The sequence below is a fragment of the Octodon degus genome, unplaced genomic scaffold (assembly GCF_000260255.1).
Source record: "Octodon degus isolate 3935 unplaced genomic scaffold, OctDeg1.0 scaffold00064, whole genome shotgun sequence".
NCBI classification, from domain to species: Eukaryota; Metazoa; Chordata; class Mammalia; order Rodentia; family Octodontidae; genus Octodon; species Octodon degus.
The window spans coordinates 12,463,207-12,475,454 of NW_004524640.1; the positions used below are offsets into that span (position 1 = coordinate 12,463,207).

The 12,248-nt window shown below is 37.7% G+C and overlaps 1 protein-coding gene across 1 annotated transcript in view; it reads right to left on the reverse strand.

Annotated features, from left to right (window-relative positions):
• St13 (ST13, Hsp70 interacting protein) overlaps positions 1-12,248 on the reverse strand; it is a 34,339-nt gene that overhangs the window by 17,276 nt on the left and 4,815 nt on the right. The window contains exons 2-4 of the mRNA XM_023718949.1: positions 8,232-8,289; positions 5,252-5,327; positions 1,819-1,889 (exon numbers count right to left, since the gene is read on the reverse strand). Of these exons, the coding sequence (XP_023574717.1) occupies positions 1,819-1,889; positions 5,252-5,327; positions 8,232-8,289 (205 nt within the window). The remainder of the gene's footprint in view (positions 1-1,818; positions 1,890-5,251; positions 5,328-8,231; positions 8,290-12,248) is intronic.

A 12,248-nucleotide genomic window follows, 5' to 3' on the forward strand; every position in this document is an offset into this window, starting at 1 on the left:
AAGGTAATAGAAGAGGTGGCTGGGGAGATGAAAAAAAAAAAAAAAAAAGGTAATAGAAGAGGTGGCTGGGGAGATGACTCAGTGGAATAAGTGCTTCCCTGGCAAGCACAAGGGCCTGAGTTCAATCCCTGGTTCTAAAAAAAAAAAAAAAGAAGAAGAAAATGCCCCAATAAAGAACACTACAACCCTAGAATTGAAGATACTCAACAGATCACCAACAGAATAATGTTATTACAAACCTAGACACACTTACGTTGAAACAACACCATCAAGAAAATAAGTATACATTTTCTAGAAAGTTCATGTCCACTTGAGATTATATCATCCCCCTAACTTGTTTTAGGGCTACAATTTTAATGAAAGAGCAAAGGAGATGGGTGTAATTTTAGAAAAAAAGGAGACTTAACAATCTGGCCCTAAAGTTTTTATGGAAATAGAAAAAGCCAGCGACAGCCCCCAAAAGAGCCAACCTTATATGGAAACAGTATTATCTTAGCATTGGTGAGGAAAAATATTCTTCAACAATGGTACTGTAAGTAAATTACAGGTATAAGGCAAACAAAATTTTCAGAAGGAAAAAAAAAACCTCACATCCTTGAGGTAACAAAAGCATAAACATAAAGTAATAATTTAACTGCATTAAAAGATATTCCTGGGCCAGGGATATATCTCAGTGGCACAGTGCTTGCCTGGTAAGCACAAGGTTCAGTATCAAAGTTTTGAGTATCAAAGTCCTCACCATCAAAAAAAAAAGATAGGCTTAATTGAGAAAACATAATAAAGACAAGGCAAATCATTCAGAACCCCTTGTTTCTCTCTCAAACAAAAGCTTTTTCCCCCCTCAATAAATATATTTTGCTTAAAAAAAAAAAAAGCGAAGACAAGCTAGACATATAACATAGCTAACAAACTGAAAGACAAACCTACTATAAAAATTGAAGACTTCACAAATGTATGAGAATATGCTCCAACTAATTAAAAATCAGAAGAATGAAAATTAAAAGCTATGAGAACATAATTATTTCATACAAAGCTAGCAAAAATGAAAGCTAATGGTAACAAGTGTAGAGAATACCATCAACTCTTTTAAGTTGCAACTATGATTAGTATTTTCCTAATTTCCTTACCAGGAAATTCTTTGTAGACTTCTAATTTTCAACTCCCTATTTTAAAACCAGATATAAGGCACATGTGTCAATGTGCCGTGACTGTGAAGAACTCCTAACCACTGTAATTTTTCCAACTCCAGGCTCTCAAGGACAAACTTCCACCCTTTTAAAGGTCCTTCATGGCAACCATTTTGGAAAACTATGTGGCTTCAGATACTCCCTTACAAGGTAATTTTACCTGTAGGTATGTACTTTAGGTGATTTCTATAATTTAACAGTCAAGCTACAGCAAAATTTAAAGAGCAAGTAAAGCAAATACAGATTTCAAATACTGACAGACAATATGGTTTCTATCTCCGGTATCACACACACTAAAAAAGTATTGACAAAAGCCAGATGGTGACGCACACCTATGATCCCAGCACTCAAGAGGCTGAAGCAGAGAATTCAAAAAGCCTGGGCTACAGTGTGAGTGAAAGGACAGCCTGAACTGCATAGCAAAACCCTGTCTCAAAAAGACAAAAAAACAAAAACAAGTACATGGGAACTTTCACAAATATTTTGAGTAGCAAAATAAAATGCTTGGCTAAATGTCCTAAATTAAAGAAAGACTTAAGTATTTTTCTTATAAGAATCACATCAAAATAATTTTAAAAGCAAGGAGATTTGTATGTCTTACAACAAGCAAAAAATAAGTCACTGAACTTACCTCTACATTTTCATCTCCCATTTCTTGAGGGGTATCAGTATCTGGCTCAATTACACCTTCATTGTCGATCTCTGCCAAAATTGATAAAATAATAGTAAAACCTGTGTTGGACAATATATATAGTAGCTACTACAAAAGTACATGAAACTATCATAAATACCTTTTTCTTTGGTTTTGAGAGACAGGGTCTTGCTATGTAGTACAGACAGACTGGCCTTGAAACTCACTCCACTGCAGAGACTGGCCTTAAATTTGCAATCCTACTTCAGCCTCCCAAGTACTGAGATTACAAACACATGCCACTATACCCTGCCAAAAACTAATTAAAAATCAACTATGGAAAGTGCAACTGAGATGAGTATTTTAACTCTTAAACAGTAAGGTGTTATAAATGTTTCACTATTAAACACAAGTTTACCCGTTTTTTTTAAGACCATCTTGTTTGACACTTTTCACTGGACTGTAGTGAAAAGGTTGGAATGTATAGTCTACTATTACACATAAATACAGCACTGAGTTAGCCTCAACAAAATGATTCAGTTCAAATGATTCTTTTCTGCATAATGATGCACTACAATGTTGTTTTCAAAAGCTATTTACGCAGATAAAGCAATTCATTAGTACTAATGTAAACATTTTAATAATTATTTTCATTTTTAAAAAAAGGATCAAGGGGCCAGAGAGATAGCTCAGTGGCTTAAGTGCCTGCCTGGCATGAGTAAGGTCCCGAGTTCTATCCCAGGTATCCCCCAAAAAACAAAAAAAAAACCCCAGTATCAACCAAAGCCCCGAGGTTAGTATTATAACCTAAAATAGTAATGAACAAAAAGAAGTACAATGCAAATTTCATGTTGAAAACAACATATATAAAAACATTTTAATGTTAATCAAGTAAAATCAGAATTAGCATCCCTCCTAAAGAATTTTTCTTTTTTTTTTTTTTTTTTGGTACTAGGGATCAAACTTGGGAATGTGCACTTGCCAGGCAGACGCTTATGCCACTGGGCTATCTCTCTAGCCCCTGAAGAATTTTCTTCATGGACGAATGGTTAACACACACACTATATATTTATATTTAAAACCCACAATTTAGTGCTTTTTGTTTTGCTTTTGAGTACTAGGGATTGAAGCTAGAGACCTCAAGCCTTGCCCATCCTCTAACCTATGACACTAAGCATCCAAATGAGCTACTGTTGTAAAAATTAAACTACCATCTTTCTCTTTTTTTCTTAATGAGAAAAGATTTTAAGTACCATATGTTAACTATAGTCACCAGGCTGTTACTAGATCTCTGTAACTTAATGAGCTTATTTTTTTCAGCTCTCTCTCTGTCTCTGTCTCTGTCTCTGTCTCTGTCTCTGTCTCTCTCTCTTCTCCTCCCTCCTTCACCACCCCCCATCTTTAGTACCAGCAAATGAACTCAGGACCTTGCACTTGCCAGGCAGGTGCTATATCCCCAGCCTTGTTTTTTGTCTTTTTGAGACAAGGTTTCACTATGCAGCTCAGGGCTGAACTCCCAATGATTCCCTTGCCTCAGCCTCTCAAGTGCTGGGATTACAGGTGAGTGTCACCACACCCAGCCCTTAATCAGCTCATAACTGAAAGACTACACTTGCAAAAGAGCACAACACATTTTTAATCCACTTTAAAACTTTCTAATTATGAAATAGGTTGATTTTCTGCATATAATGCTTTTTGATGGAGCATTGGTAAAAATTATTATTGAAGATACAAAAATTGTAAGTCTAAAAGGCATTTCAGAAAAAAGTGGAGGGGCTGGGGAAGATAGCAGTCTAAGCACCTGCCTGGCAAGTGCAAGGATCTGGGTTCGATCCCTGGTATCACATGCCGTGCTTGACCTGCATTGAGCCAGCCACTGAAACCAGGCATCGTGGTGCATGCACATAATCCCAGTGCTTGGGAAGCTGAGACAGGAAGACTACTGTAAGTCCAAATTGCACACCAAGACCCTATACCAAACAAATACAAGATTTTTTTAAATTTTAAAGAAAAAAGAAAAAAATGGAAAGATCATCCAAGAATCCCCTAACCTAACAATATCAAACATCAACTGATTTGAGGGACATGGTGGCACACACCTGTTATTCCAACACTTGGGAGGCTGAGGCAGAAACATCATGAGTTTGAGGCCAACCTGCACTACACAGGGAGACCCTGTCTCAAAAAAACAAAATAAAATAAAGCAGAAATTAAGCTGATTCAAAGGGCTGGCGAGACAGCTTAGTGGACTAAGTGACTGCTTAGGCAAGGGCAAAGACCAGGATTTGACCCTGGTACCACATGCAGTGCCAGTTCTGGAATTCAGGGCACATTGTGCTGGCCACCCAGAGTATGGTGGTGCATGCCTGTAATCCCAGCGCTGGGGAAACTGAAAATAGGAGGATCACTATGAGTCCAAGCTGCATAGTGAGACACTGTACCAAATACATAAAAATAAATTGACTCAAATTAGATAAATTCCAAGTATTTTTATTCAGCTTTTAATAGTTTCTGTGACATAAAAGACTACCCCATTATATTTGCATTTAACATTCCTTGATTATTAAGCTGAAAAACTCACAGCATGAGCATCAATTCTTCTAAATATGAACCAGTTTTGTTAGCATGGACGCAAGAAATAAAGAAAGATAATTTGTTACTAATCAGTTATTAGGAAAACTTTAAAGTATTTTTAGCTGGGCATGGTGGTATACCCTAACACTCCTAAGACTAAGGCAGGAAGCCTGGCAGAGTTTGAGGTCAGCCTGGACTACACAGCAAGACCCTGTCTCAAAAAAAAAAAAAAACGTTTAGAACAACTTGGGGTATGTCACCCAACTTTTTCAAACACAGATGTCATGAGCTCTGGATTATTTGCAATGAAATCTAACATCTTAATTCTGAAGGGTTAATATAAAACAGGAGAAAAATAAAACTTTGCATAATTTATGATTGTTAAGTGGATGTTAATATTTAGACCAAAGTACCATTCATTGGTTTAGGTAAAAAATATACATACACTGAATTTATTTCATCATCTTCCTTTTACCTTTTAAAATGCAGTTACTAGAAAACTGAGTTTCACTCATAGCTCATTAGTACTTTTCTTTTTTTTGCCGGAACCGGGGATAGAACTCAGGACCTTGCACTTGCCAGGGAAGCACTTATTCCACTGAGTCATCTCCCCAGCCCCTTATTAGTACTTTTCTGAGACAGAGTTTTGCTATGTAGTTCAGGCTAACCTTGTACTCACTATGTAGTCCAGGCTGGCCTCAAACTGACAGCAATCTTCCTACCTCAGCCTCTCAGGTTATAGGCATACATCACCACACCTGATTTCATTAATATTTTTACTAGTGCTGATACAGTTAATTTCATAAAAGTCAACACAGGTTCAGATAAAGTTATTAAATACAAACTACTGAGTCCTCACCTAAATCACTTTCTTCACTTGATGGCTCATCTGTCTTTATGTTTTCCCCCATCTTCTTACTATCTGCATTTTCTTCCTAGCAAAGAGAAGACAAACAGTGCTGTTAGTGTTTAATAACATATCCAATATATTCACACCAACTTTACAAATTTATGAGTAACTTTACATGCACTATATTTCAGTTATTAATGTTCCCCTGGTTCATTCTGGTAATTTATTTCTCCTTTTTAATTACAGCTCTAGTCCTATATCCAAACCTTTAAGACAATGCATTTTAGCACTTAAAAAGTTCCTGGATTTCAGGACGTCTGTAGATACCACATACTATGTAACACCTTAACAGGAAATGCTGCCTTTAACTCTTCACAACCAACCAGATTATTTCTGCAAAACAAAGTTTGAACATTCCTAACTTGTAGAATACAGAGTACAAACAGCTTGGTACAGTGGTGTGCCTATAATCCCAACTATCTGGTGCGGGGTCTCATTACACAGCTCAGACTTGCAGTTATTCTCCAATTTCAGTCTCCCTAGTGCTGGGATTACAGGCCTGTGCCACTACAACCATTCTGGTGACTGGTGTGACAGGCCCAGAGTGGGGACAACACACCATGTGGTACTGAGGACTGAACCTGGGTCCCTGAGCTTGCCAAGCAGTTACTTAGACTGCTGAGCTATTTCTCCAGCCCTATAATCCCAACTACAAGGGAGACTGAAGCAGAAAGATTACTCGAGCCAAAAGTTGGGGGGGGGGGGCGACCTTTGAGGCCAAACTGGGCACAAGCTCAAAAAATACCAGACTAAATAACCTCATGTCCACTCAGATGTTTTACTGCCAAATTTACTTTACAAGAGATTTTTCAGCTTGGGAATTGCAAATAAGTCTTTTTTTTTTTTTTTTTTTAATTTTAGGGAAGGGTCTATAGCATGTTCAGGGTCTCACTACTAGATCGGAATCACAGCAATCCACCTGTTTACAGTCTCTCAAGAGCTGTTACAGGTATGCACCACCATACCCAGTCTCAATTGCCATTTCAGTATGCCCCAGGGGTAAGCCCTACAAATAAGGGTCTGAATAATAGTATTAAAAAAAAAAAAAGTTAATAGAATGTAGAAGTGCATACTATGGAAAGCAAAATTTTCTTCCCATGCTAAAAGTCACCAGTATGGTTTCATGTATATCCCATTCCTGAATATTCTCTCCCTCCACCCCCTTTTTTTGATAATGGGACCCTACGCTTGCCAGGTAGGGACTTACGCTGCTGAGCTATCTTCCCTGCAGCTGGATATTCTCTATGTACGTAGAGACTTATGTACTTTGCCTTTTCCACCTAACAATGCTGTTTATCTTGGAGTACACTATTATCAACTCATCTGCATCTATTCATTCAACTGTGCATCTGAAATTATTTTAGGTTCCTTCTCCTTTTGTTCTTTTACAATTTAACTCAAAGTTCCATCTTATTATAAAATACTGTGAGTCCCTAACAAACATGCAAAACAATACATTTTAGCATATACTGAAACAATACATTATAATTCTTTTTTAAAATTTTAATCTTTATTTGGTACAGGGTCCCACTATGCAGGTTGAACTCAGTGACCTTCCTGTCTCAGCCTCCCCAGTAATGGGATTACAGGCATGTGCCACCACGCCCAGTTTCTGTGACTGGCACGGCATGTGGTACAGGGGATCGAACTCGGGTCCTTGTTCTTGCCAGGCAGGTACTTAAAGACTGCCAACCTATCTTCCCAGCCCAGACACATTATAATTCTAAAAGAGCTCATTTTATTAAAACATATTTTTACCAGAGACATAGATAAAACAAATTTGCCTCCATACAGTGATCAAATGGAAAATGGGGAAAAATGGATAAAAATGTAATGAATGACATCTAAAAAAGGGTAACTACTTTATGGGTCTGTAGCTTTTCTCATTTTACTTGTTCATAGCTGTAACTTCTATTTTAATGTCCACAACACACAAAAACAGCAAATTTTCTAATTAAACATTTAGGGAAAAAAAATTATTCCAGTATGAAAGCAGAAAATGGGAGAAATGAAACATATGGTTAAGTCTTGGACTTCTGAATTCCATTTCAGGAGAACATTCGTAAGTTGGATCCGTCTGTAAGACCAACACTCAAATATTCATTAAGTCCCCACATTAAATAGTTCTTTCAGTTAGACTTGTTTTGAAACAGGGTCTATCTTTCGTAGGATGGTCTCAAATTACTGGGGCTCAAATGCTCTTCCTATCTCAGCCTTCTGTACTGGATTACAGGCATGTCCAATCTAAAGAAATTTTAAACATATTTATCATAGGATCTCACTACACAGCTTGAACTCATAGTGATTATCCTATTTTTCAGCCTCTCCAGAGCTGGGATTACAGGCGTGCACCACAATACCCAGACTGTGTGGCCCACTCAGCACACATGGGAGCGGTGCTGGCTAGGTATGTAGTGCCAGGGATCGAACCACGGTCTCTGCACTTGCCTAAGCAGGTCCACTGAGCTATCTTGAGGCCCAGAAAGAATTCTTAAAAGTGCATTTCTTCCACCTCTAAACTATCTACTATCAAACCTCACCTCGTTTTACTTACCCTTCTGCCCAATATGCTAAAGTCACACCATAATTCATATTCAGAATCACCCTTCAGGCTTAGGGCAGAAAGCTGAGAACCACTTACTTTGAATGCTTGTTCATTTACATTGTTGAGTGTAAGCCAATGACTGAGCTCTGAGCTAAGCACTAAAACATTTTAAGACAGTTAACATCCTACTCCAAATTTTCACTTTTTAATCCACTTCCAGAGGTTTAGTATACACACAGAAATTTTACAAAGACAGAAAACTCTTAAAATTAGCTTATTTCCAAATATTGAGGAAATTGGCAGTGGTATTTAAGAACAAAAACATCTCCTAAAAAATTCTAGCAGTATTTTATCACTAAACACACAAATGAAATTAAAACTTACCTTGATATTTTCTTCTGATTTAGCTTTCTGAGTAGCAGGTGGAACTTTACCCCCCATGCTTAAAAGAAGAAAAAAATTGTTTAGCAAATTAAAAAACTTACTAAGTCAAGCAATATATTTATGCCTAAAAGATATTTAGAATTTTTTTCCAAAATTTAAATATTTCAATTAATTTGAATGTTTTTACATTGTAATTGATTTTTTTTTAAAAAAATTATTTATTTTGTGTGTGTGGCCAGTTCAGCCCACCAGGGGGCGGGGCTGGCTGGCATGTGGTGCTGGGGGATTGAACCGTGGTCCCTGTGCTTTGCTTAGCTTAGTTTGTTCTAAGTAGGTGTTTTAGACCACTGAGCCATCTCACCAGCCCTGTAATTGATTTTTTAATCCACTTAAAATTTTTATTTTTAGCATTTTGGTTACCTGTTCTTTCCTTTATAAACCTAACAAAGCTCAACATGGTAGTACAACCCTCTAATCCTAGCACTGGAGAAGCTGAGGCAGAAGGATCACTGTGAGTTCAAGGCTAGCCTGCGCTACACAGTAAGTTCAAATCCAGCCTGAACTACATAGTGAGACCCTATGAAAACCAACCATAATTATATAGCTTCTCTATGCCCATTCTCAGAGGAAAAATAAAAAGCAAAGATGTCAACAGGCAACAACAAAATTACTGTTAGCTTAGACTGCAGTAGTTATTCTGGGCATAGTGACACACACCTATAATCCCTGTACTCAGGAAGGCTGATGCAAGACAATGTCAAGTTTGAGCTCAACCTGGGCAACTAATTTAAAAAGGGCCAGGGAAGGGGTGGAGAGGGAAGGGACCTTCACTTCAGAGGTACAGCTATACTGCCAAAACAAAACAGCCCAAAGGTGCAGACCAAGGTTTCAGGTGCAGACCTACAAAGATTGTTCTTAGCCCTCACATTATAGATTCTTACCTCATCTTCTCTAAACTACACTCATTAACATTCTCTCTTGTCCTTACAAACCCGTCTTTTTCAAATACTCCAAAGCAACCCAATGAATTACATATGACAAAAACAAAAACAAACTCAGAACTAATGTTATGTGCTCTTTTGGTATTGATGCTGAAGCAAATGGGCTGTATGCCAATGGTGCACTGGCTTAAGTCACAAAAAAAAACCCCAGCAGCCTCAACATAAAGCCCTTAATTTCTGTATAAATCAAGGATATTGTGCCTTGGAAAACACAGAAAGGGATTGCTTCTAAAAACACCCTTGAGACTTTGAAACTTTCATAGCTATGGTTGTTATATTCACATTTACATTCATTTCAGTTAGGTGGAGGAATATGTGGGAATAGGCTATATGTAGATTAAATATAAGTGTGCGTCAGTTTTCCAATTTACACTTATCAGCAAGGTATGAGAATTCTACCTGTTGGTCAACACAGCTGTTGTTCACTCTTGAGCAGTTGTTTTTGCTCTTCCTTTTTTTTTTTTTTTTTTTTTCTATTTGTGAGGGAGGGGTGTTCAGGCTGTACAGGGTCTAAGCTTTGTTTTTCCTTCTTCTTTTTGCGGAACCGGGGATTGAACTCAGATCCTTGCGTTTGCCAGTCAAGCGCTTATCCTACTGAGCCATCTCCCCGGCCCCTCATTCTTAAAATTGTTACCCTTTCTCACAGGTGTGTAGTGGCACCTTATTGTGTTGAGCCATTTATTCATAAATGTATTGGCCATTGTACAGAAAGTTCAATTCTACTCCAGTTTTCTATTAGGTTGTCTTTATTTGTACATATTCTTCTTATATTCACCATGAGTCCTCTCTATCAGTTTTTTGGTGTGCTTGCCAGGAAGGTGGTTATGTCATTGAGCTATATTCCAGGCACTCTGGTAAATTTTATATACTGCAAACGTTTTCTCTCACTCTGTGATTTGGCCATTCACCCTTCTAAAATCTTTTTAGCAGTACTGGCAAGTAAAACCAGGGCCTTGCACTTTGCCCATATCCCCCAGCCAGATGGCCTTTTTCACTATGACATAGGGACTTCCTAAATTGCAGAGGCTGACCTTGAACTTGTGATCCTGGGGCTACAGGCAATTACAGGCATCCATGACAGAGCCCACCTGTCTTAATATCCTTTGATGAATTTAACACTGAACATATATGCAATACAGCAAATGAAATGAAAATTTGGAATCTTCCAAGCACCATTTGCTCAAGAAAAAATGTACACGCTTTTTCTTTTTTGGTTTTTTTCTGTGTACACACTTTTTGTACTCTATTTAATATGCTATTACTAAAACTCTTCAAATTATTCAATATCCTGAAAAAGATCATTTGTAAATATGACATAGCACAGTTAAAATGATTTAAAGAAATGCACATCTAAAAATAACAAAATTCAGGCAATCCACTCCCATCCCCTTCTCTCCTGTCACCCTATCGAACAGAAGCTTTCTTTCCCCCAATAAACATATTCTGCTCTTACAAATTAAAAATAAAAAAATAAAAAATTATTTTCAATAGGAAAATCTTTTCAAAAGCAGACAGTAATCAAACACTAGCTCCTTGTAGTTAAATTTTAATGAAGACACAGGACTTCTTAAGCTGTGTTTTTCCTGTTTCAAAATGAAGCATTAGGAATGTATTTAGGGTAACATCCAAACGTAGTCTCAACAGTCTAACACTGTGAAGTGGTATTCCTGCCAAGAAATGTAGTAAGCTAAATCTAATGCTAAGAAAAGATATGACAAGCCCAAATTAAGCAGAAATTTTAAAAGACGGCTGACTTGTAATACTCAAACTGTGAATATGAGCAAAAATCTGTTTTACAACAGGGCAGAAAATAAGAAACATGACAACTAAATGTGACACGTGGCCCTGTGTGGTGATGCATGCCTACAATTCCAGCACTTAGGAGGCTGAGGAAGGATTGGGAGAATTTGAGACCAGCATAAGTTGGAGGCTACATAAAGAGTTCAAATCCAGCCCAAACAACATGGTAAAACCCTGTCTCAAAGGGGAAGAAAAAAAAAAAAAAAAGCGCAACATACAATTCTGAGAATTACATACTATCAATACATCCATTTAGTCTCCTGAGTTTGACAGTTACACTGTTGCACTGTAGAGACTGTCTTTGTTCACAGAAAATACTCAGTGATGCTATGGCAGCTTACTCCTACTTTGTTCAGGAAAAATAAGTTGTTCTACTATACATGATTTTTCTCTGTGCTAGAAATTGTTCCAAAAATAAAAATTTAAGCACAAGAGGGTTTATTCATAAACTAGATCTAGAATTTCTCACATTCTAAATCATAGTCCATATTGGAAGTTAAAGCCCATTTAAAGGAACAGATGTTTCAAATAAAGGTTCCAAGATACAATAGTTTCCTACCAAATATTGCCATTTGGACTTTACAACAGACTTTTTATCATACCCTCAGGTAGAGCTAGTACAGAGATGTTCCTCACAGAGAATCGCAAGAATCTATCGTTCTCTCAATTTGAGAATTAAAACCTTCAATGTGCTTTGTACTAGTGTCATTTACACAGATGTCCAACAAACTGGGTGTTTTATTTTTAATTTTGTGCTGTAGAGACAAATGCAATCTTTTCACTTCTAAAATATTTACTAAAACCATGTGTCACACACTGCACTGGAGAGTAGAATACAAAGATATTGCACTGACTTTATCATCAAACAAATCAAATGAAAATACACACAAGGGCCAAGGAGATAACTCAGCAGACTAAGCACCTGCCCGAGAAGAGCAAAGACCCAGGTTCAATCCCCTACACCATGCCATGCCAGCCCACCCTGTGTTGCCCTGAGTCAGCCAGCCACCAAAACCGGGTGTGGTGGTGCATGCCTGTAATCGCAGCCTTGGGGAGGCTGAGACAGGAGAATCACTATGAGTCTGAGCTGCATAGTGAGGCCCTGTACCAAACACATTAAGAAAAAAAAAAAAAGACAGAGATACTCCTCCGCCTCCTCTTCCTCCTCCTCCTCCTCCTCCTACTACTACTATTACCATTACTACCACTGCTAGTA